The sequence below is a fragment of the Chelonia mydas genome, chromosome 4 (genome assembly GCF_015237465.2).
Source record: "Chelonia mydas isolate rCheMyd1 chromosome 4, rCheMyd1.pri.v2, whole genome shotgun sequence".
In the NCBI taxonomy this organism is placed as follows: domain Eukaryota; kingdom Metazoa; phylum Chordata; order Testudines; family Cheloniidae; genus Chelonia; species Chelonia mydas.
The window spans coordinates 93,502,909-93,529,667 of record NC_057852.1 but is presented as its reverse complement, the minus strand read 5'-3'; the positions used below and the strand labels follow the sequence as shown (position 1 = coordinate 93,529,667).

General features: G+C 43.3%; 1 protein-coding gene across 3 annotated transcripts in view; it reads right to left on the bottom strand.

The window, feature by feature from the left end:
- Positions 1-26,393, bottom strand: part of GABRG1 (gamma-aminobutyric acid type A receptor subunit gamma1) — a 75,276-nt gene extending 48,883 nt beyond the window's left edge. For all 3 annotated transcript variants that reach the window (XM_043544409.1, XM_007069343.3, XM_043544408.1), the window contains exons 1-2: positions 25,709-26,393; positions 1,484-1,632 (exon numbers count right to left, since the gene is read on the bottom strand). In XM_043544409.1, coding sequence (XP_043400344.1) covers positions 1,484-1,632; positions 25,709-25,809 — 250 coding nt within the window. In that variant the 5' untranslated portion in view covers positions 25,810-26,393. The remainder of the gene's footprint in view (positions 1-1,483; positions 1,633-25,708) is intronic.
- Between the last annotated feature and the right edge of the window lie 366 nt (positions 26,394-26,759).

Below are 26,759 nucleotides of genomic sequence, written 5' to 3'. Positions count from 1 at the left end.
TGTTTAGCACACTTCCTGCTTCTGATGTACTTTAAAAAAATGTTGTTACTTTTTGAGTCTTTGGGTAGCTGTTCTTCAAATTCTTTTTTGGCCTTTCTAATTATGTTTTTACACTTCACTTCCCAGAGTTTATGCTCCTTTCTATTTTCCTCACTAGGATTTTACTTTCACATTTTAAAAGATGCTTTTTGCCTCTCACTGCTTCTTTTATTTTGTTGTTTAGCCATGGTGGCACTTTTTTGGTTCTCTTACTATGTTTTTTAATTTGGGGTATACATGTAAGTTAAGCCTCTATTAGGTTGTCTTTAAAAAGTTTCCATGCAGCTTGCAAGGATTTCACTTTTGGCACTGTACCCTTTAATTTCTATTTAATTAACTTCCTTATTTTTGTGTAGTTCCCCTTTCTGAAATTAAAGCTACTGTGTTGGACTTCTGTGGTTTTTTTCCCACCACAGGGATATTAAATTTACTTATACTATGGTCACTATTACCAAGATGTCCAGCTATATTCACCTTTTGGACCAGATCCTGTACTCCATTTAGGACTAAATCTAGAATTGCTTCTCCTTTTGTGGGTTCCGGGATTAGCTGCTCCAAGAAGAGTCATTTAAGGTGTCAAGAAACTTTATCTCTGCATCTCATCCATGTACATGAGGTGACATGTACCCAGTCACTATGGGGATAGTTGAAATTCCCCATTGTTATTGAGTTTTTTATTTTTATAGTCTCTCTAATCTCCCTGATCATTTCACAGTCACTATCACCATCCTGGTCAGGTAGTCGGTAGTATATCGCTACTGCTATATTCTTATTATTTGAGCATGAAGTTACTATCCATACAGATTCTATGGTACAGTTTGGTTCATTTAAAATTTTTACTTCATTTGCTTCTACACTTTCTGCCACATATAGTGACACTCCCCAACCAGCATGACCTATTGTGTCCTGATATATTTTGTACCCTGGTATTACTGTGTTCCATGATTAGATACAAATAAGTAGTAACAGTGACTTGAGTTAAACCTGTTCCTGAAACAGATTGCATTGTGTTATCTCCAACAGGACTAAAAATACTGGGTAGAAACATTTGAATAAATATTTGCAGATTTCAGGGTAGATTTTTGACACTCAGTGTGGAATACCTTCTTCTCAAAGGTATCACATTTAAAATAGCAAAATGAAAAAACAAACAAACATGGAATTGCAGTAATTTACCTATTTGATATTGCCTCAAAAGTTAAATACTTTACATAGTACAAAAAACAGATATATATATACAATTTCTATTGTACTTGCTATAAAAAAGTGGAAATTTATTTTCACATGTTCCATTTTATTTACATTCTGTTTGTCTAGCTTGATACATTAATTCATGAACAGTTGACTTTTAAACAGCTACTTGCCACCATTTCATTAAAGCCCATGCAATGTCTGCATTCTCTGGTTCATATTTTCTATTTACTATAATGTGAGATGAACTTACCTCCAATATCTGGCCGAAGTTTACTGTCATAGCCTTGAAGTAACGAGTCCAGTATGTGAGTGACATCTCCACCATGTATCTTTGGTGCAAGTACCCATGTTTTGTTCACTGTTAGATCTTCATCATCCTCATCATCTGCTTTATCAGCACTAAGGGTGGTTCAATGAAACATGAGGGAAGAAAAATAGTGAAACAAAATACACCCTGCAGGAAGAATGAAATGACAAAAAGAGTAAACATGGTAACCTAATTATTATGTAGAATAAAGATTTGAACATATTCTGATGCCAGCACATAGTTACACCTAACTGATATATTTTATTGCTTATTTTTTTCGGCAGCAGAGAGCACCTAGTATCTCATCCACCTGAGAAATGCGTCAAGAAGAGAGTTTGCCATTCAGATACAATAACTCAGATCACAAATAGAGTGAAGTTGAATGAAATCTTGACAGCAATTTTACCTTTATTTTGAGCTTTTTCTTAAGCTTTTCCCAATTCAACAGCTGTATTTAAATCACTATGTTAATGTTTCTAAGGGATGGTGAATCATGAGAGTAGGTGTCCCTCAGAAATCAAAACCATCACCTTAATGTCTCCAACTCTCCTAGTGCCCAGTGACGACATTCCCAAACCAAGATTTCCCATACGGTAATACTTTGTTCTAGCCTCAGAATGTTCTAAAACAGAACACATTTATTTTATTTAATCCAAACAATGAGCAAGGATTCCTAATGTATGCATTCTTTTATGACTAAATGTTCATAGTTAGGAGCTAAAAGTTGTGTGTCATTAGTTTATTTGCATTTAAACAGACAGCAGCAAGAGTGCTATATTATTCCTTTTAGTTCAAATTATTTGTTATCAGGACATTTTATTAAGATGGAAGAAATACACAAGGAAAACAATTACATGCCCATTTATTATCTACCTTTCAATTAGATAAGAAGCCATTTATAATTTATCACTGAGTCAGAAGAAAAATGGTAGTGGCTTAAATGTGTCTATAGATCCACTCAGATGATCTCCAAAACACCAACGAATGCTTGGAAGTAATTTTCTCTCCATTTGAATCAAATGAGTGTGGACTTAAATATTTCTCCATTGCTAATGTTTGCAATCTATGTTACTCATCCCCAAGGAAATTGCTGTGGGCTTCTAATCAAAGTGCATCAAACTGATAGTAGTAACTATGCAGTGTTGTTGTAGCCATGTTGATCCTAAGATATTAGAGAGACAAGGTGGGTGAAGTAATACCTTTTATTGGAAGAGCTCTGTGTAAGCTTGAAAGTTTGTCTCGCTTACCAACAGAAATTGGTCCAATAAAACATATTACCGCACCCACCTTGTCTCAGCAGTAACTATGGGAGTCATACAATGTATCTTGACAAAGAGACAATGGCTAGCATTAATTATAATACAGCATATGGAACCCATAAAAGTCATAGTTTCAATGCTAAGATAAGCAAAGGTATTTAGGCAACAAAAAGGAGTTATATTATTATCCTTGGAAGAAGTTGCACATCAATACTGTTTAAAAAAATTACTGCCTTCCATTGTACTCTGAGGGTAAGATTTTTCAGAAGTGCCTAAGAGTACATCTACATTGCATTTTAAAACCCATGGAAGCAAGTCTCAGAGACCAGGCCTTCAGACATGGGTTCATGGGGTTTTTGTCAACAGGGTTGACCTTACAGTTTGGGCTGGAGCTCAGTCTCTGAAACCCACCATGCTGCCAGAGCTCCAGCCCAAGCCTGAAATCTACACAGCTGTTTTTAATATTGAGGCAGGGGCCTTTACACCCAAGCTCTGAGAGTCATTGCTGCAGGTTTTAAAAGGTAGCGTAGATATATCCTAATGACTAATGATCACAAGTGTCACTGAAAGTCACTTAGGTGATTTGGAAAATCCCATATTTAGTTTTAAAACGTTTTACTTTTCTATAGTGAATTAATGCCATTAAGATGTGTTATTATAAATGATGACCAAGAGATTACAAAAGTCAATGCATATTTTTAATCATTAAAGGGAATTTTCAAAGTTCATAAGTCCTAAATGTCTAAACTAACTTAAAAGTATTCTGCACATATAAATCAAGTCCTCTTGATTATATTCCATCAAAATAAAATCAAAAAGAAAAAGTTCTATGTGGAGAGAACATTAAGCCTATAGAGTCAAATATCCAAACAAGTCAGGAAATGACACTGCAAGAATATGAATGCTCAGACTTAACTCTGCTCCTTTGTATAGATATCCCAAATTAGTCTTTAATCAGACGATCTCCTACCATTTCTCAAAATACATAATTAGGGCTGGTTGAAAAAATTCTATCAAAACTGTTTTTTTCCAATTGAAAATTGGGATTAAAACTAAACTATTTTTTTCACAGAAAGCGTTGGCTTTCGGACGATGATTAATGTTAGCTTGGTTCCGTGTCTCACTTTGGGAGGCGGAAAGACCTTTTTACTCATTTAGTGCCCCTAGAGGGAAGACTGGGCTGCTAGGGCGATGTGCTGGATGTCCAGGTGGTCAGGGGGGAGCCCCGCACTGCTCTCTTCTCCTCCCTCTCCCTGCTACAACTACTGTGGCTGCTCAGTCTGTTCCTGGGGGGTCCCACTGCAGTACATGTTGCTGCTGCGGTTGTGAGGACAAGGCCATAGAATGTTCATGGTGTTTGGCTTGTTGCCAAAATTAAGCAGGCACAAGAGGGAAATTGCTGTTTTCAGTGGTTTAGAATTGAGCCACAGCTGAATGGATTTTCATGGAATGAGCAAAAGGCACCTCTCTGATCTCAAGGCTTGCCTCCTGGGAAAAATCAAAAGGCCTACAGCAAACAACGGAGGTGTTAATAACTATTCAAAAACTTGTAAGAATCTTTTATAATAGAAAGTGTTAGGCAACCTAGATACAGGGGTCACTGCCAGCCCCCCCTGTAATAATGTGGAAATCACTTAAGTGTTATGCAATGCCTTTCAAGTCTAAGGAACTAAACATCTCTATAGTACTGTACAGACATTATACAATATCAGCTATTAATTATTTAAAGATTCCCGTTAGTGGAATTCCATACCGAACACTAAAATGAATAATAACAGAAGTCTCACAACTGTACATTCATCTTTTCAGAACTACCAATTGCTGTTATTTTATGTTTTGTCCCTGTTTTTACCTGCTTGGTTACTCTAATCACTGCTTAAATTTAGTAAACATATAGGGGCTCTGTACTCTCTTTGCTTTTCCCCTTGAGGACAATGAGTAGTTAGACTGAATTTACAACAAATGTACATTGGATGGAGATATCACTGCTGTGGAGCAGGCCTTTTCTTCTTTTTTTATTTAAAGGTTCCAGCCCCGCCAATGTGACTCCGTGCAGACAGAACCTGCACCTACCAATGACTCAAAACCAGCAGGGCTCCATGCAGGTGCAGGGATCTGCTCGAGTGGAGTCACTTTAAGCATCAGGGCTTTTTCATTAAATTCTGAAGGAAGAGATGACGTGAATGGGATCATGTCCCCTTTAAGTGACCTTCCCACACCAATGTTAAGAGCCACCGACTCATAGCTAAAGGAGTTATGTCTTTAGCTCAGGTGGTAAGGGTATAACCAAAAGGTCTGACTGATTCTAGCACTTTCTAAATTATAGTACTTTGATGTACTCTGCCATAGACTCACCTCTTTTATACATTAAACACAGGATAGAATATATTTTTTTTTATTATTTCACTATCCCCCCAACCAATGGGAACATTCCCTCCCCTCAACTTTCAAAACTCTATATTACAAATACAAATATAACTTTTTATAAGCTACTAACATCAACATCCATCAGTAATATGGTACTAGGAAAACAGATGGAAGAATTCCATCCTGGCACCCTTCAGTTTTTTCAAATTCACTTAAATAAGTCCAATGAGTATGATTCTTATTAGATGTCAGGTTTCTTATTTTGATTATTTGTCCAGGGTTTATATTTTAAAAACGCTCAATACTCGCCGTACCCAATGGCAAGGAAGGGATACTTTTGTTCATTTTCTTGGGTGGCTATATTTTTTCTATGGCATAGAGGTGAAACTGTTGAATTAAAGGCTGTAGCTTGAATATTTGGCAAGGGCAGACTTGGGATAGAAACCTCTTTATTACCTTGCCATAATAAAAATAAATTATTGAATACTCATGTATATTAAAGCCACCCTTCACTCCCATCTTCTGCCACAATCCTTACTACTAGAACTCTACCCATTCCTAAACCAATGGAGGGAGGACAATTTTACTTTTTTATGTATATTTATTTTCTTCCAGTTTTAGTCACAGAACATTTCAGTACTTCCACTGCATGACATCTCTTTCCTCCTACGTATTACTGGAAGTGTAAAGTAATGGAAAAGAAATATGATTTGTCTCAACAAGATCCACTCTCTATGAAGCCTTTGGAGAATGTTTGTAGGCACTAAGATTAAGAATGAATTTGATAGACTGTCAAACATTAAAAATGTACTGTTCCATGGCACTACACTAATTATCACCCATTATACTTCAGATGCTGAGTTTGACTTAACTATGAATTCTTTTAAAATAAAAATAAATTTGAAGGAGCATAAATATGTCTTGCCATAAATAAAAAGAAATTTAATTTCTAAACAGAGGTTTTTATTACAGTGGCTATGACGATAAACTCAATAGTAACTACATATATATGGTTAACTGTAATTAGATAAAAAGTGCCCTAATTATGCTTATACCCTCTAACTAATTAGAGACATTACCATGACTAATAAATCCCTGAGCATAAGTGACTAATGACTGAGTAAGTCTTTTCAGCATCAGGCAGCATGTTCATCTTTAGACTTTAATATCATAGGTCTTTGTTCTACTTTTAATATGAGGGGAAATAATCAGATGAGCTTTAAGTTGTAATTAACATTTGTCAGGTTATGCAATGAATTATAAAAAATAGAGCAGTGATATTGCTCCTTCTGCCAGATGCAGCATATGTAAGGTTAGGTACCATACCAGGGATTATATGCACACTATAAATGTAAGTGCCTAAACGCAATCAATGACCATAAAGATTAAACATTTTAGATAAAGTGACCTTAGAGTTTTCATAAATGAATTAAATGATTAATTGTGGTTGATAAGACATTTTATTTCTGGATAATGGGAACTAATAGTGCACAAGCCACAGGGGAGTGTACAGTGTTCCCTGTGACTTTATGAACTTGGAGACTTTGCTTCCTAACACAGAATAATACTTATAATAAAAAGTTATGATGAGATGTCAGTAAGGTGGTCAGAACTGGATCAACATTTCAGGTCAATGCTCTTCTAAAAGAGCTGAAATTTGCACCTACCTTCACTATTGCTTTGAACAGAACTACTAGCATTGCCCTTACCTTTAGTCAAAGCCCATTGGTAACCCCTTCATTACACTGAGTAGAACCTCAGAGTCACGAACACCTTGGGAATGGAGGTTGTTCGTAACTCTGAACAAAATGGTATGGTTGTTCTTTCAAAAGTTTACAACTGAACACTAACTTAATACAGCTTTGAAACCTTACTATGAAGAAGAAAAATGCTGCTTTTAACCATCTTGATTTAAATTAAACAAGCACAGAAACTGATTCCTTATCTTGTCAAAAAAGTTTTTTAAAAAAATTTCCCTTTTTTTGGGTAGTAGTTTACATTTAATACAGTGCTGTACAGTACTTGGGGGGCTTTTTGTTTTGTTTTGTTTTTTTTGCTCTGCTGCCTGATTGGATACTTCTGGTTCCAAATGAGGTGTGTGGTAGACTGGTCAGTTTGTAACTCTGGGGTTCTACTGTACTTCAGTATCTATTAACAGTCTACTGAAGTCACTACGTTGGTATTCATAACACATCCCCCATTCCACCTCCATATACCTGGGACATTTGATACTGGTTAGATATGAATGAACCAAGGAGAATGTTGAAGACAAAAGGAACAGTTTGTGTGATCAGCAGACACCAGAGTACAACTACATTAAGAAGACCCAGTCTTGGTTCTGTTCCTTTGCTCGATAGGCTGGCAGAGGCTGCAGTGCCAGTGCAGTCAGATTGGGCAGATCGGAAAGGGGAAAGCCAGTGCTTCACAATGCATAATCATTTAGAGATAACTAAAGATATGGCCAGAGCCCAAATATATTTAACAGAACCTGGAAGTAAGTAACAGCAAGACCTGCCTCCTGTGTGCTCTATCCTTAAAGGCCTTGTGGTTATAAAGCAGAAAAAGAGTGTGAATGTATCCACTAAATAAAAATCATTACAAAAACAAGATTCACAGGAGTAACAAATTAAATTAACAAAATTAACAGCTCCAGTGTTCAACACACACACACTTTGTTACTCATTTATAGTCCCACTAGGTAAAACCCTTCTTCCATGCTGCACACAAGTGAGCCAATCACATAACACAACACTAGTTATTCCTTTTTGGGCTTCCCCCTGTGTTCTGTCTCAGCCTCCTGTGTAATCTAGACTGTATTAATTAGAATTTTGTCTTCCATTACTTTTTTTCTTTTTAATTAAAAATGTGATTTTGCCTTTTTGCATTGACAAAGTTATGATTTCTTCATCTTTTCATTATGGCAAATAACCATCCTGACTAATGATACAGTTTGGGATATTTTACATATATACAATAAGGCTCTATTGATAAGCCTTGCAGATAAGGCTTCCAGCTGGTCAGACACCTGAACAGCCACTATCCTACTCCAGAGCATTGTAAATGGTCCTATACTATAAAGAAGTTCTTTTTCATGGCCTGGTAATGAGGCTTCAGAAATTGGATGAATTGGCCAAAGGTCACATCATCAACAGGACCTGATCCGAAGCCCATTAAGGGCAAATACGAAACCAAAATGGACCAACTGTACTTTCCAGGGGTTAGAGAAAGGCTGGGAGTCCTGGATATACAAAAATATTACTCATCAGTAAATATGTATTATTTCATTGCAATGAGTACTTAATCCAGAGAACTTCCCACCTCTGTGGCTGCAATTGGAGAACTAACCGTATTGGGGGTGGGGGGGAAGAGAGAGAGGCATTCTTAGAAAGTATGTTAGAGTAGATCAATCAAAGACGATAGTTTGATTCAAAAGATGGAGCATATATATGAGGTAATGTCTATGTTGCTTTTGATGCATTACCTGTATTACCTTCTCTAGTGTTCAAAAGATACGAGGCAGACCTCCATGTTTACTACTCAGAAGGAACTCTATGCACTCTCTCCCATCCCTTGGGATGTGGGGTGGCTCTTCCTGTTCTCTACATTCCCCAACAGCTCTCTTTAGTCAACCCCATGCCCCTACATTCCACTCAATTTGCCTCCAGCTTCCTCTATTCCCTGATCCCCACATTATCCTGCATCCCCCTCATTCTGCTTCCTGTGCACCACATTTCTTTGACTCCTCATAACCTCCTGTCCTATCCCCTAAAACATTCCCTTTTGCCTGCTCCCACAGTCTCATTTTCCAGTGGCAACCTGGCTTTGGAAACAATGGAAGCTGGCAGCCTCACTTTCACCTGCAAAGAATAAAAGGACATGGAGGTCATTTTGCTGAGGGCAAATGCAATCTCCCATTATTGTCAATGTGATGACAACAATTCTGTTTAAAGCCAAAACTTCATGAGCTTGAAGTTAGACATTCATGGAAACCCATTTAAAAGGAACCCCAAATATCACAAGTGTCACAATAAAGTCACAAGAGCTGACAATAATGGCTACATATTTTATGTTATGGAGGAATATAATGAAAAGTTAGGGTTAGATTTAAATACTAATCAGTGTGTCCTTGTATATGAATAAATAAAGACCTTAGAAATACTCTGAATATAACTAGCCTTTTTCTGCTCAAAACATGTAACTTCTAACAATCAGTTCTGCCACCCTTTTTCACATTGCCTCCCCAAGCGGATCCAATAATTTCAAACAAGACTGCTTGCAGATTTGCAGACATTGCTTTACAATGTAAGAATCTGGCCCTAAGGCAGTAGAAAAATTTAAAGGAAGAGGAAGTCTGAATATACTGTTAAAATATATTGTACACAGAAATCAGAAGCACTTTTATTGAGCAGGAGGAATGGTTGAGGTTTTAGAGGATATACTAGATACAAAAAATTGTTTAACATTAAATATTAAAAACTTTGTTTCAAAATCAAAAACACTCAGTTCCCTAATAGAAACCCTTTCAGTTCTCTTTCATTCATTCTGTGTAATGAAATCCTTTGCCAATTTTTTTAAGTGCCCAGGCAATCAAGCTTGCGGTATCTTAATGGGTATGCCAAGGTGATCAAGCCTCTTCTGATTCATCACAGATTAGCAATATATCTCCAAAGGACATTAAAAAAATTCTCCCACAAATAATAAGCTCAGCAATTTAAGTTTTAGTCACAGCAAGATCTTCACTTGAAACAGTTTTCTTATATTTCTGATTAAATGACCTTCAACATCTGTGATGCTTGCATAACAAAGTCTATCTGAACATAGGTAACTGAACTTTCAGTACAACCAAACTTATCTCTGGGTACTTAACAAGGACATTGTCTGTCATCTCTTCGAGTAAATATTCACTGTTCCAGTTTCACTAGTTCTTTCATAAAATCTTGGTTGAATCTGTGAACAAAGTCACGCACGGAAGAATAGATTCCAAAAGATATTCCATTTAAATGATGTTCTGAGGAAGTTATACATTGCTCTCTCCTGCTTTACATATATTTTTAGGTGGATACTATCTGTAATAAATTTTAAATTGACCTCTGATGGTTATTATTGCTATTGGTTTAAGCAGCTTTAAAACTTTAAACTGAAATTATCATTGGACTAAATGTAGCAGAGCCATTCCATAACGACCACTTCTTTTTTACCATGTATGTTCTGATTTCTCTTGAAAAGCTTTGTTCAGGAGCTGAAGTACCCAAATCAATTTAAAAGTGATTTGAAGCCTTAACAATGTTGCCCATTTTACATAACTGTCCAGAAATCAGTTGAGTTTTTCATTTAACTAACTCTATTCAGAACCATGAGAATTTCTTTGTGCTGATTTCAAAACTGCTCAATTTTGTGATCCCAAAACAATTTACCTTGATTGACAGAGGGATTTCAGATAGGCTGCTTTTGCATACAGGGCTTTAAGCAAGCATTTGCAAAACCTTATTTCCAGTATTTTGGATTTACAAAGGACAACATCTAGCTGTTCATGCATCCCCTTCTTTCATAATTTGAGATAAGGAATAAGATTCTTGTGTGACTAAAATAACATATGCTGAAAAGTGAACAAAGAGATAACAGCTGCCTTCTCCTCCTACACACACACACACAAACCTGAACATTGTCTGGCCAATTACGTTATCAGGGTCAGCTTAGGTTACTCTCTCAGAGTCCTAGGAAGACATCCAAAAATGTAAGAAATATCTTCTCATATGGTTTCTGTGGCTTTAAAAAAAAAATCTTCCTGGAAAAAGTTTCATTGGGAAAGACTGTGCAAATGCTATCTTACTGAAGACCACACATATCTTTTGTTCCATCACAGATGACAGCAGCAATGGTTTCTCACTCTATTCCATATTCACATGTCAATTGCCTCCACTGTAATCTTGTTGAAGATATTTCAAGTAGTTTATTTTGGATGTCAAAACTTGTGCAGCTTGATAATTGTGACATCCACTTTTGCTTTCTAGGCACACATCTGCACCCATTGTGAGAAACTCACTGAAGTTGCCTGTCTCATTACCATGGCCCCTTAAAGCAAGTCTTTGTTTAGCAAGGTACTTGAGAGTGCTCATTATTTTCAACAAGGAAGCTCTTCCTTTTTCCTATTCAGATAGTTTTAATACCTGAACATCAGTAGAATTCTTATTCTGACTGTGCCAAAGAACAGCTGGATAGTGTAAATGTGATTGGGATTTTCAATTGCAAAATCCTCTTGTAGTGAAAATCATCTCAACTTTTTCCACAAAGTACCTTCTGAAGTCAGTGTTCAATATATATCATGCAAACAGAAAAAAAATATCTATGCTAGCATGATGAATAAAGTAGTCATCAAAAGTATTTAATTGACAATGAGGAGTGTGCCCACTCAAATCCTGCTTAGGAAAACTTATTTCAAGTGAATATAAGAAAAACAGAGAAATATGGATTGGCAAGTCTTCTAATGCTTTGATATCCTTCTGAAGTTTCTGATATCAACTACACATGAGTCAGGTTGAAAGGTCCTTCTGATTTTTCCAGTAATTAATTTTTCTCTTTTTTGGGCAGATCCTGCAATTAATTGAGTAATTAAATGTAAACAAACTCTACATTCTATATGGAACTACCCACCCAAGCCAAACAGGGATAAATAAGTGGAGAATCATCAGAGGACCCAAGATAAAAGGATAGTCTAAGTAATTACAATTGTGAAGGGGAAAAAGGTATAGAGAAAGGATATAATATTCCATGAATGCTGAAGACATGAAGTTGGAAGTATAGTAAATCCTTGTGTATCTGAAATTTATGTTGTCCAGAACAGGAGCACATCTTCTGGGGGTTTCATATAAGCAAGATAAAAGTACTTGTTAATGGAGAATCTTCATCCAATGAGAGTGGTTCTAGTGAGGACCACTAAGGATCTATTCTTGGCCCAATGCTGTTCAATAGCCTTATCAGTGATTTGAAAAAGAATATAAAATCATTGCTTGTAAAATTTGCATATGACACAAAAATTGGTGGACTGGTAAATAAGGATGGGGCAGATGAGTTATTAGTGATTAGCCCGGATCACTTGGTAAAGTGAGGCCATTTCAGCAACATGCATTTTAATATAGCCAAATGCAACATCATACATCTAAGAACAAAGAATGTAGGGCACACAAGAAAACAACACTGAAAATTACTTAAGGGGTCATGGTAGATAACCACTGGACATGAGCTCCCAAGGCAATGCTGTAGCTAAAAGGGTGAATGAAAGCATTGGATGCATGATCAGAGAAATACCAAGTGAGAACAGGGAGGTGGTTTTACTTCTATGTGTTCAGTTCTAGTGTGCCCACTTCAAGAAGGATGTTGACAAATTGGAAAGGGTCCAGAAAAGAGCTATGAGAATGATTTGGCGTCTGGAAAATATGCCTTATAGTGAGATACTTAAGAAGCTCAGTTTATTTAGTTTATCCAAAAAAAGTAAGGAGTTACGTCATCATAGTTTACAACTACTTATTATTGGAAAAGATTTCAAACAGTACACAGTGTGACAAAGTGGGATGTGTCTGTATCAAATTCTGAACTCTGTTTTGTATTGCAACCTCCATCTTGGTTTGTAACCTTCACTGTGACCTTTATTTTGTAGTGTATCCTTCTATTTTAGATTATAACATCCATTTATGATTTGGGGTGTGACACCTAGTTGAATGTCTATGGCTGAGAAACCATCATAGAGCAATCTAGGACCGCCAACTTTGATGGTCTTTCAAGTACTGGCCCATCATCATGGGAAAATGGACTCTCTACACAGAAACAAGACTGGAAGAAGAGGTTGGAATTTCCCAGATGAAGCACATGGGCAAAAAGGAGCAGACTGTACTTAAGGAGGGGGCTTTTTGAGCAAGAGGGGCCATACATGTCCTTATGCCAGAAGACCTGGCTGTAGAGAGGGAGAAGGCAAGAGGGACAGTTGGCCTGAAATGCTGACCAGACCTCAGACTCTCAGAAGTGATGTGACACTAACGAGGATGTGTTTCAGTATGTTATTTTGCATAAATCTGTAACTCTCTAGTACTTTCTTGAGAATAAAAGTGAAGGTGGTTAAGAAATTCCTTTGCTTAGCCTGTATTCCTTGCTTGCCTGCCATGTTGTTCCTGAAGTAGTTAATTAAGAACTTGGGAGTGCCTGCAGTGAGGTGGATCTGAGAGAGTGTATATGAGCAACTAAGGGCTCAGGTGGGTTGAAACTTTGCCTTTAAGGTTTAAGGCAGATGGGGTCTGGAGCCCCTGACCATACCCCAAGGAAGTGTGTCAGATGTGGAGTCTACACCTGACACTGTGTCTGAGACCCAGAGTTAGAAACAGTGAAAAGTCACTACCCAGAGTCGGGGGAGGGGAAGGTGAGAAGCATGTGGGATCCAGTGGTCAGGTCTACTCAGAACAGACTGGAGACCATCCAGAGATGAGGACTGGGACCGGCTGTAACATATAGTTCTTTAATCTAGAATAAAAAGCATAACAAGATCCAATGGCTGGAAGCTGAAGCTAGACAAGGTCAAACTAGAAATACAGCAAAATAAAGTAATTAACCTTGGAACAACTTACTTAGGGACACAGTAGATTTGCTATACTTTACAGTCTTTAACTGAAGACTGGATATATTTCTGATATGCTACAGCTCAAACAGAAGTCATGGGCTTGATACAGAAACTATTGGGTGAAATTATGTGGCCCATGTTATCCAGGATGTCAAAGTACATGATCATAATGGAGCTTTCTTACTTTAGAAATCTATGAATAAAACATATTTTAAAGAACCTCTTGAATTTTAAAAAATACTTGAATTCATCTCTGCCATTGCACTGATGTGAGGAATCCAAAATACAGTGCTAGATATGCTTCCCCTCTCCTTTTAGATATATTACCTGGCATTTTTGCCATTTAAATTTCATCTTGCTATTTCCTGACAACACTTCTAGTCTCCCAAGGTCCTTTAGTATTATTTCAGCGTCCTCACAGCTACTATCAATTTAGTCCCTGGTCCTTCAAGCACTTACACAAATCTAACTTTGCATGGGCAAGTAGATTAATTGAATTCATTGGAACTACTTACATGCATAAAAGTACTCATGTGCATAAAACTTTGCAGGACCAATACTTTAGTTTTATCTTCTGACTGACGCAATGCATTGTTTACTCCAACCTATGGTCATTAATGTTAAATAAAACTAAGTTTCTGTGTCTCCTCTACACCATCCTACACTGGAAGCTTCCTTTCAGCATTATAAACATCGCTATTTATTATCACCACTCCTCTCTGCCACTGGGAACTGACATGACAACATGGCTATTCTGTTAAGGCATACTCACAACTCAATGGCTTAAGTGCAGTTAGATCATAGAATCATAGAATATTAGGGTTGGAAGAGACCTCAGGCTTTGTCAAGCCGGGCCTTAAACACCTCAAAGGATGGAGATTCCACCACCTTCCTAGGTAACCCATTCCAGTGCTTCACCACCCTCCTAGTGACATAGCATTTCCTAATATCCAACCTAGACCTCTCCCACTGCAACTTGAGATCATTTCTTCTTGTTCTGTCATCTGCCACCAGTGAGAACAGCCAAGCTCCATCCTCTTTGGAACCCCCCTTCAGGTCGTTGAAGGCTGCTATCAATCCCCCCTCACTCTTCTCTTCTGCAGACTAAATAACCCCAGCTCCCTCAGCCTCTCCTTGTAAGTCATGTGTCCCAGCCCCCTAATCATTTTCATTGCCCTCCGCTGGACTCTCCAATTTCTACACATCCCTTTTGTAGTGGAGGGACCAAAAGTGGACATAATACTCCAGGTGTGGCCTCACCAGTGCCGAATAGAGGGAAATAATCACTTCCCTTGATCTTCTGCCCAATGTGCCGTTGGCCTTCTTGGCAACAAGGGCACACTGCTGACTCACATTCAGATTCTCATCCACTATAATCGCCAGGTCCTTTTCTGCAGAACTGCTGATTAGCCAGTCGGTCCCCAGCCTGTAGTGGTGCATGGGATTCTTCCTTCCTAAGTGCAGAACTATGCACTTTTCTTTTGGCCCAATCCTCCAATTTGTCTAGGTCACTCTGGACCCTATCCCTACCCTCCAGCATATCTGCTTCTCTCCCCCAGCTTAGTGTCATCTGCGAACTTGCTGAGGGTGCAATTCATCCCATCATCATTAATAAAGATGTTGAACAAAACCAGCCCCAGGACCGAGCCCCTTGATACTGGCTGCCAACTAGACATCAATCACTACCATTGATCACTACCTGTTGAGCCTGACAATCTAGCCAGCTTTCTTTACACCTTATAGTCCATTCATCCAATCCATGCTTCTTTAACTTGCTGGCAAGAATACTGTGAGAGGCAGTATCAAAAGCTTTGCTAAAGTCAAGATGGTTGTTTATACTTTGTAATTAAAAAAAAACAAACAATGATTTTTGTAGGTGATGCTACAGAAACGGGGAGGAGTTAGATGTGATTTAAGTTCAATTCACATTGCTTTGCCAAGTTTGTGCTGAGATAATACATCTGTACATAATGCTGTTGAGTCCTCGTGACTGGTCACCCAGATGGTAGTGCAGTGTCAAAGTACCCCAACCCTTCAGGTTTGAATAGCATTTCCTATACTTTAGTTTCTTGAATTCACAGAAACCAGATATTCTGTTATACACCAGAAATTATAACTTCATTGTGGGTTCAAGCAGAAACTGGGGTGCCAATTCTGCAAGATACACTGCAGAGATAGACCCCTGTATCCCTATGGAGACTGACTAAAGACAATGGGAGTCTGCCTGGATGGTTCTTTTTGCAGGATTTCTGCTTGAATGGATAGAACCTCTTATTCAAATACAGGTATATGTCACAAGACCCTCATATTAAAAGTGACTAGCAAAGTTTTAATAACCTCTTTCCTCTAGTTTGCCAAAGTTTGAAAGTTTCCTTTTAAGTCACTTGAAAGAAAAGTACGATTATTTTAAGAACAGTTTCTTCTCAGTACTTAACTATGACCTGATACACTGTATATTAAATCAAGAAAATGTTAAAATGAGGTTAAATGTTAATAAAACAACCTTCCACTTAAAAAAAAAAGTTACAGTTGCTAATGGACAACAGTGTCGTTTCTCATCACATCATATACCAAGCACATAAATGGAAATTAACTGTTACGAACATCATAAATATTTTATTGTCAATACAAATACATTATTCTTACAAATTATTAAGAAATGCATATTTTATCATTGTCATATCATCATTTTATCATTATCAGACTGAACACTTTCGTTGGTGGACTGTTGTGAGAAAAAAGGGAAATTGTTGCTATCTGTAATTCAGTATATAAATATTTTCCATAAAGGATACATCAAGATGGAAAAGTTTTATTAGTTAAATATATTGATCTACTAAATTACATTTTTGATAGAGTATAATTGCTATTTCTTGAGAAGAAGGTATATTGGTAGGAGAGTATCATTACTGATTTATGTTGCAGTTGTCTATTTTGATAGACCCAGACCAGTTGGGTACAACAAAGTAGTCCTACTGGGATCCAGGAAGTGCTAAAGGATCGCACCCCAAGCCTAAGAGGGGGATCCACAAGATCTGGAAACCAAATAAATACGGGGGACAACTAATGAAATAACAGGGACAGGAGTGCAGTCAAAGGGTCAAACGAAGGGAACCAGACAGGGTACACCAAGCAGAGAACCCCGGACAGCGCCCACTGCTCCTCAAAGGCGTCAAGGGAGTCAGTGGACACCGCCCAGAGGAACTCTGCCCAGAGGCGTGAACGGACAGAGGATCGGAAATAGGCCCCACAGTCACAGGAGACTCCATCGGCAAACCTCCTCACCCTGGTTTTATAGATGGCCACTTTAGCCAGGGCCAGGAGGAGGTTGACCAGGAGGTCCCGTGACTTAGTGGGGCCACGGACAGGGAGTGCATAGATAAGGAGGTGAGGGGAAAAGTGCAACCAAAATCTTAACAAAATATTCATGAGGAGCCGGAATAGGGGCTGCAGCCTGGCGCACTCCAGGTAGACGTGCGCCAGGGTTTTCCTCACGCCGCAAAAGGGGCAGGTGTCCGAGATTGGGGTGAACCGCACCAAGTACACGCCCGTGCTCACGGCCCCATGAAGGAGCCGCCAACTGATATCCCCGGCGGGCCTTGGGACCAAGGTGGAATAGAGGCTGGCCCACCGGGGCTCCTCACCCTCTAGAGGTGGCAGGAGGTCCCGCCACTTTGTGTCAGGGCGGGACGCGAGGGTGAGGACATGAAGTGTGTGGAGCACGAGCGTGTAGAGATGTTGTTGTGGCGCGGTCTGGAACCGGACCGGCTGCAGCTCATGCAGCCGGCTCACGGTGAAGGGGCGGGGGGGTCGGTCGGTTCCACGGGGCAGGGGCCCGATGAAAAGGTCCGGAGGGCCTGGGGTGGAGGGTGGGCGGGGCGCGCCCTCTCGCAGGACCCGGTCGAGGTAATCCCGAGCAGCGGGCGGCAAAGCGGCCCTCACCTCCTGAAGTACGCGCAGGGCGGTACGAGGTCTGGAGAGCCCCATGCGCTGAGCGAGCGTCAGGGGATCCAGCCAGTCTCCCCGGTCGTAGTCCAGGAGGTCTCCGACTTTGGTGACTTCTGCCAGGACCAACCTCTGGTGCACCGAGGGGGACTCCGCCGCCTGCACACGGAGGTAGGGGTTGTGTAGCAGGGGCTCCGCGAGGAGATCTTCTCCCACGGAGGCCGCCACGGACCTGGTCGCTGCAAACAGTTTCCAGGTCCGGAGGAGGTCCTGGTAGAAGACCGGCAGCCCAGAGAGGTCTCGCGGAAGACCCCTCGGATGGAGATAAAGGAGCTGCCGGTCATATCGGAGCCCTCAGAGGCGGCGCAGGAAGGTGTGCGCCAATATGCTCCACGCCGGACTACCTGCACCATAAAGGAGCCTCTGCAGGGCCTGGAGGCGAAAGACATGGACCTGAGTGCGGAGACACTTCATAGAATATCAGGGTTGGAAGGGACCTCAGGAGGTCATCGAGTCCAACCCCCTGCTCAAAGCAGGACCAATCCCCAAGTAAATCACCCCAGCCAGGGCTTTGTCAAGCCTGACCTTAAAAATATCTAAGGAAGGAGATTCCACCACCTCCCTAGGTAACGCATTCCAGTGTTTCACCAACCTCCTAGTGAAAAAGTTTTTCCTAATATCCAACCTAAAACCTCCCCCACTGCAACTTGAGACCATTACTCCTTGTTCTGTCATCAGCTACCACTGAGAACAGTCTAGATCCATCCTCTTTGGAACCCCCTTTCAGGTAGTTGAAAGCAGCTATCAAATCCCCCCTCATTCTTCTCTTCCGCAGACTAAACAATCCCAGTTCCCTCAGCCTCTCCTCATAACTCATGTGTTCCAGTCCCCTAATCATTTTTGTTGCCCTCCGCTGGACGTTTTCCAATTTTTCCACTTCCTTCTTGTAGTGTGGGGCCCAAAACTGGACACAGTACTCCAGATGAGGCCTCACCAATGTTGAATAGAGGGGAACGATCACGTCCCTCGATCTGCTGGCAATGCCCCTACGTATACATCCCAAAATGCCAATGGCCTTCTTAGCAACAAGGGCACACTGTTGACTTATATCCAGCTTCTCGTCCACTGTAACCCCTAGGTCCTTTTCTGCAGAACTGCCCGGGAAGGAGGTCGGTTGCCCCACGCCCACGAGGGACAGCCCGTGGGGCTCGGGTCCCAGCCGCATGGCACCGGCGGTCGCCTCGGTGGGCTTGGCGGCCAACAGCAGGGTGCCACCCACAGCCGGGCAGATGGAGGAGCCCAGGGAACCCTCGGAGGCAGGAGCAGAAGCAGCGGTTGGGGAGGGAGCATGGAGAAGGCGGGGCCGGGGTGAGGTCGCTCAGATCGAGGCCCGCTGGCAGAGGGTCGTCCTCCCCCTGGGTGACCGGGGTCAGACCTAGGGCCTCGATCTCCTCGTAGATGGAAGGGAGCTCTCCTTCCACCACCCCGGAGGCCTCCCCGCCAGTGCCCGAAGCAACGCTCGCCCCGGGGCTCACGGGGCTCCGGATGCTAACAGGGCAGGAGGGGCTCCATCGGGGGCCTTGGAAGGAAGGGACTCCAATGGAGGGACGGTACTGCCCTCCCGTGCTGCCACGTCTTCCCCAGCCGGTACCGGGGGATGGTACGCACCTGCAGGCAAGGCAGAGGGCTCGGCATTGGTGCCCCCCTTTCTGGTCTTTCGGGGGGCTTCCGCATCGATGGAAAGGAGCAGAGCTCGAGCCTTCCGTTTGCCCTGCGTCCCCTGGACTAGGGCCCAGCCCTCCATGGCATCATCGGGGGGCCGGCTAACAGGGGTCGGGTCGGGGGGCAGGGACAATGGCTCAGGGACCATGGGAGGCAGCGGTGGGGCGGCATGAGGGAGGGAAGATTCCCCCTGGGGCGGGCCCTTTCCCATGCTCAGCGGTATCCTTGCCGCACCCTCCTCTAGGGGCCCCGCCGGAATGCAGGCAGCAAAGGCAGGGCTCTCCCTTGGGCACGAGCGGGAGCAGTGGTGGACTGAGGAGGAGGGGTGGCTTCAGGTGCCGGGCAGCCAGGGGCGCCGGCGATGACAGGGTCGGCGCCCCGCCGGGGCTCGGGGGTCCCGGATGCCCCTCCTTGCCGGGCCAAGGGGCAGTCCCTCCGGATGTGCCCCATCGCCCGGCAGAGGTAGCACCGGGCCTCCCCCATGGAATAGTGCACCCGGTAATGGGCCCCCTGGTAGGGGACCAAGAATGACCCCTCGAGCACCTCTCCGTCACACATTGCCAGCGGCAGTTGAAGCTGCCCCTGCCAGCGGAACAAGAGGACGTGACGGAGGGCGGGGTCTTTGCAGCCCAGTGGGAGAGGGCTGACAACAGAGATGGGTTTCCCCAGGGTAGAGAGGGCAGGTAACAGGGCAACACTGAGAAGAAAGGGAGGGACAGAGGTCAGGACCAGGCAGACGCCCAAATCCTCTAGCGGCTCTAGGCAGACAAACACGCCCCCCACCACCAGGCCCTTCTCCACCGCCTCCTGGGCGGCAGCCTCCGATGCTAAAAAGAAGAAGACCTTTCCGTACATTTTGGAGGCTGCCACAACGGCCGTGGGCCCCATCACCCTCGCCAACGCCTGCATGTAGGTCTCCACGTGGGGCGAGGCGGGCACCAGGAGGCAACGGACACTGTGCTTCCTGGTCAAGGTCGGGAAGGGGCCCCGGCCGCTATTGATGGTAGCGGAGGCGGTGGGTGGGAAAGATGATGTAGCGGCAGGCGGAGGGGGCTGCCGCCACCTGGGCGTACACCCTGGGGGCCGGGGCACGCGCAGAGCTGGTGGAGGGAACAGCGGGGAGGGATGCCGCGGCCAGTGGTGGGGCCACGGCAGTGGGGGCAGCCCTGCCATGGAGGGCTTAGTCTTTTTTGCGGGGCCCTTACCCTTCTTTTTTACCCTGGTCCTTCCTGCCGGCTTGGAGGGCTTCCCCAGGGTCGGAGGATGGACTAGGGGGCAGGCTCCAAGCCATACCCCCTGTGTCCCCACAAACATAGTCAAAACTCCCACCACAAGAGCACAGTTCAAAAGTTACTCGGTCTTAAAAGCCCCCTCCACAGTGGTCTGTAGAGTCCCTGTGCACTCCCCCAGCAGCAGATGGCCTCTTCTTCTCCTACTCGGGGCTCCAGCAGCTCCAAGCAGCAAATGCAGCAGCTCCAGGCCACAGTCCAGTGGACAGGCAGGCAGAAATGACCCCTCATAGGTGGTGGTGGTGGTAGTACTGTCCACAGCAGCAATGGCCAGGCCTGGAGTCCCTCATTCCCCTCCTCTGGGGAGTGGGCCAGCAGCCACCCCCCACCCACCAAGGGGCTGGAGTAGCAGCAACCAAGGGTGAGGGTGGTGGTCCAGCGGCTAGCCAGCAACCAGGTAGCAGAGAAGTGGGGGTGGGGGGGTGGTGTCTGGCCCAGCCAGGGGAGCAGCTGCAGTAGCAGCAAAAGCCCAAGGCCTAGCAGCAGTCTCTCTCCTCCCTCTAGACCAGTTGGGCTCAGTAGAGTAGTCGATTGGGATCCAGGAAGTGGGCGGGCAAAGCCCCCCCCAGCCTAAGGGGGGGAGTCCACAGGACCTGGAAAACCAAATAATTACGGGGGACAACTAATGAAAAACAGGGCCAGGAGTGCGGTCAAAGGGTCAAACGAAGGGAACCAGATGGGGATGGGGTAGTCCTATTGGGATCCAGGAAGTGGGCAGGCAAAGCTCGCCCACCGCTAAAGGATCCCCCCCCCAGCCTAAGGGGGAGATCCACAGGACCTGGAGGCCAAAAAATTACGGGGGACAACTAATGAAAAACAGGGACGGGAGTGTGGTCAAAGGGTCAAACGAAGGGAACCAGATGGGGATGGGGTAGTCAAAGGCAGATATACTGGCCACTGGATGAACAGGTTTCTGTTCCCTGACTGACTAGAGCAGGGGCTGCTCCAGGCTAATGAGAACACCCGACTCCAATTAACCTGCAAAGAGTCAGGTGAGGCTATTAAGGTAATGTGAACACCTGACTATAATTAAGGCCCCTCTGATACTATAAAAGGGCTCACTCCAGTCAGGCTGAGGAGAGCCAGGGTGGCTGAAGGCCTGGTTAATGAAGGCACCCTCAAGCCATCAGTAAGGGAGCCCTAAGGTATGGGTGAAGAAGAGAGAAGCGGGAGAGCTGTGGGGAACTGACCCAGGGAAATGTAGCAACTCTGGCAGTGAATGGTCAGCAACCAACAGCTGCCACCATTAGGGTCCCTGGACCGGAACCTGGGGTAGAGGGTGGGCCTGAGTTCCCCCCAACCTGCCACTTCAGAAACACCTCCTGGGAGGGGAAGACAGGCCCCTGTCAGGACAGGAGTCTAAACTGTTCTGAAATAAGCCCCTAGGGACAACAGAGACTGTGGGACTTTTCTCACCAACCTCCTTGCTGGCTTATGACGAAAAGGGCTCAGTAGACTGTAACCCTGGCCCTAGAGAGAGAAGGGCTATGTGAAGGGTCACAGTGAGCCACTGAGGCTAGCATAAACTGCCTAGAAGTGCGGGACCCATGGGGACAAGGTCAGAGCTCTGCCACACTAACTATGTGCATTGGAGGCTGATCAACATATATTGTTTATGTGTAGTAAAAACTTGTTTCTTTTCCATAAGGGTTTTATATCGTGTGTGTATTTAGAGATTACTAATAAAAGAAAACTAGTTTTATTGGGTTATAGTCAAGGTTTTTGTGTCATGGTGATATGCATTAATTTATAATTACTGTGTTTTTATATTTAGACAGCATAATAATTTTGATCTTATTACAAAACACAAGCATTTAAAAGTAAGTGACTGATAGGTAACTACAGTAGAACCTCAGAGTTACGAACACCTTGGCAGAGGTTGTTCATAACTCTGAAATGTTTGTAACTCTGAAAAAAATGTTATGGCTGTTTCAAAAGTTTACAACTGCACTGACTTAAAACAGTTTTGAAACTTTACTATGCAGAAGAAAAATGCTGATTTCCCTTACTTTTTTAGTAGCTTACATTTACAGTACTGTACTGTATTTCCTTCTTTTTTGGGGGGGTGGGGGCATCTCTGCTGCTTAATTGTGTATTTCTGGTTCCAAATGAGGTGTGTGATTGACTGGTTAGTTCATAACTCTCTGCTTGTAACTCTGAGGTTCTACTGTACATTGTTCCAGCACAACCACCATACAGCATAGAAAAAGCACCACAACCTTATCTTCACCCCCAGTAAAGGTACCAACCATTCAACACCCCTTTCTTCAAACCTGCGCATGTGTAATTTCAGAGAACTGTGCAGAAAGGACAGTAGGGGAGGGAGATCTGGTCTGTTTGGGTATATATATGCTGCAGTTAAACACAGTGGCTGGAGTTGCGTAAGATTTGGGGATCGGATGTTGGAAGGTTGGTATTTGTAGGCAGAATTAAGGTTGTGATACACGTGCATCTCTAGGTGGTTGTCTAGATTAAAAGGTATGTTCTACTGGTACTCAACTTTTCATTTCCTTGCTTTTAGGTTTGAATTAAGTATGTTACTTAGAGCAGCCTTTACTAAGAGCGGGGGTTGTGGGTGTTTACACATAAGAGCATACACATATAACAGAGAATGTCCAATTTAGGTCCTTTGAAGTCTGAGTGGTGTGAGAGGTGGGGACCTTGTATTGGAGTTTGGGGATCTCCCATCCTGAGCAATTTTTGGAAAGTGTCTGCAGTTTGGGGCATTGTGGTCTATTCTGGAGGCAAATGTTGCATTTTAGAATGTTTTTTACTTAAAGGAAAAGCCATTTCTGACAGAGATTAGAACAGAATGCAGAGAAGCAGAAAATTTCCTCTCAACTTCCTTTCAACTGAGTGGCAGAATGTTAAGAAGGGGCTCTGGAAAGTCCCACAGAGCTCCCTGTAGAACATCAGTGAGCTGTAACAAACTACACATCAGAGATTCAGTCTCTGGAAAACATATCCATTTGTGGTCATTTGAAAAAGCTCTCAACAACAAATGTTACCAATTAGTCTCTGAATGAAAAGCAAGCCTGAAAACAGCTGATATCATACATATTTATATTGAAGGTTCCATTTTATCTGGGAAGAGATTGTGCAGTCCAGAATAAAATAATTCATCCAAGTGCATTTCTTCCTCTCATTGGAGGGTTCTTCATGAACTTATTTATAAATCTACTGCTAATTACATAGGATTAAAATCCATACCTAGTCCTCTAAAACAATCATACTTTATTTTTAATAAGTGAAAAATGAAATAACATCTGCAACTATTTTTAAGATAGCTCTTCCTGTCTTTGAAACTTAGTCTTTGAACAGATAAAATGAGCACACGTATTCTTTTCTCTCAAACCACTTGGTAATTTCCTTCATACCTGAGGCGTAACGTGTTCATTAAAAAACATTCTGAAGATGCACAGCTGTGCTGGTATCATTTCCATCAATGCCTTTGAAAAATGTTACCTTAATCTGACAAGAATTTTAAAAGAAACAGACACTAATACATGCCTAAGAAAAGGGTAATCAGTGATGTTTCTAACTGGGATCATACAGCAGTCCTCTGAAGATGAGAGATAAGCTAAAGATCTTCACACAGACTAAACTGTTCAGCGTCGGGGGGTCTAACTTTTAGTGGATTTCTTTAAACATGCTAATGGATTTCTTACCATCCTAGATACTGCACATCTGGTACATCTATGAATGATCATTTGATGCATATAGTTAAAGATAGGCACACAGGGCAATATTCTATGGTACTATTATAGCTACTTAATATTTTTATTAATGCATAAAGTAAGGAATAAAAAATGTTACCTCTGAATTATTAAAGGAGTTGAAAGATAAAAAGAAAACAAAATCATTGTTACATCTTTCATGGACATTTATAAATGGCATATTGACAAGGTAGAAAATAATGTCTTCTTCAGAGCCTGTATGATCAGTCTTGTATAATTCCTGTTTAAAGCTTGCATTTTCAGCTTCATAACTTCAACAGCACCTCAGAACCTACCCAGCTGTTCCACATGTGCACAATGGACCTGATCCTGATCCCATTACAGACAAAGGCAAAACTCCCATTGACTTCAATTGTGCAGGATGAGGACCTATGTCCTAAAGCCACACAGATAGTACCAGAGTTTGGTGGAAAACTAAAATATGATATGCAGTTGACAATTTTTTTGTACAAATATATTGGTTTATTTCTTTTGCAAATAAATGATCAAACTAAGTTATTTGCCAAATTATTTGTATTATTTATTTACATCAGAGTACTTTTCAGGTACAGGAACAGCAACCTGCCACTTGTCAGATGGCAAAGATTTATTTTTTATAAACTAAACCAAATAAAAAAATGCATAAAACTAATTGCCTAAGATGAAACTCTGATAACTTGCAGCCTGCATGGAACAATTTTTATTGTTGAGTATTAAGGTCCTCTTGGGAAACAGATGCTGGCAAATATGTACAAGCTCTGATAAATTCCCAACTGTACTGACTTCCACAGCCCCCATACAGTGAATATCGGGTGGTAAGAAAAATGCATTATTTTAAAGGAAGGGTAAGTTGAAGATCACTTACTGCAGCTAAACTGAAGCAGGGGCTCCACAAACGCTTCTTACTCAAATGACAAACATATCAAGTAAAGTTTTACTTTATCAATGTCAGATTCACTAGAGGTGGTTGCAGAGAGTCATTTGCAAAAGAGCTACAATTTAGGTTAAGGTTTGTAACAACAATAGGGCACTCCCCTTCCTAGAGAACACAGGGCTCTCGGGCAGGTGAAAGTGATGCAAGTCCAAGCAGAAAGTGATCCGACAACAAACGTAAAGGAGGAGTTGGGTGATGGGGGCGGAGGGGAGTTGGACAGACCTACAATGGGCTGCTACTATGCAACGTCCCCAACCCAAAGCGATCAATAAAGGAGGGAGAGAAGCTGCTAAGCAGAGCCACTTCAGGTCCCCCCGTCACTTGTACTTACCAGTTCCCCAACCGCACGGTCAATAGCAGGAGCAGAAGCCTCATCCTGCTGCGGGGACTGCACAGAGGCCACGGGAAGGAGGGACGCCTCCATGAATCCATTGGCTTTAAGTCTCTCTTCTCTTACTAGTCACTCTCTAGTAGTTACTCTGCAATCTCGGCATCCCCCAAGCGCGTAGGAGCGAGAGGCAGACAACCCCCCAGCCAGGTAGGATCCGACTCTAAAAGGACCATGCAACTTGGCCAATAAGCTCCTCAGGTTGCTCCATAAATTATCTTAAAAAGTGCTAGACGAATCAAGTCCTCGCAGAGGTGGAGCTTCCTTACTAGAAGGGAAACATGCTCGGCGGACAGGTTGGCGTCTTTTTAAACGGGAGGCGAAATAAAAAGAAGCCACCCACAGAGGGCCTCGCACGAGGAGAAGGGTCCCTTAGGCGCTGCTTGATTGAGAGCCGCGGGCGGGGGGAGCTAGGAGCTCCTCGCAGAGCTCGGCACCGCTGTAGAGGGAGGAAGTTGCAACTGCTTAATGATGAGGATTTAAAGCAAAACGGGACGGGGGCGGCATGGGGCTGTCCATTGCCGAGGGCAGCGCTCCCGGGGGCAGCGTGCCAGCTCGTGCCCACCCGCGGCGCGGGGGCTGAACGTGCTCCCCCAAAGGCAGAGCGCAAGGAAGCCTGTTGCTTTCAGCGCCCGGCTAGCGCAGCGAGCCGCCTCCGGCTGCGCGCTGTGTGGCTGCCCCTGCGCCCACCTGCCGCCCCTGGTCGCTGCATCCAGCCCCCCGCGCGCGCCCTTTGCAGGCCCCTTGCGGCGACGAGGCTGCTCCCCCCTCCCCCGGCCCGCCGTGCTAGCCCAGGAGCGCGGAGCTCGAGCGCCTGTTGCCCGGGCGGTTGCTATGGGGATGGGGAAAGCCGGGCTGCGGCGGCGGCGGAGCGCGCGGGTTGCCGCCGCTCTGGCTCTGCCCTGCGCGCTCAGTCCCTGCAGCCGGCCGGGGCGGGGGTTGCGCTGCTGGCTGCTACCGCCCCACAACGCGGACACCTGCAGTTCCCCATCCG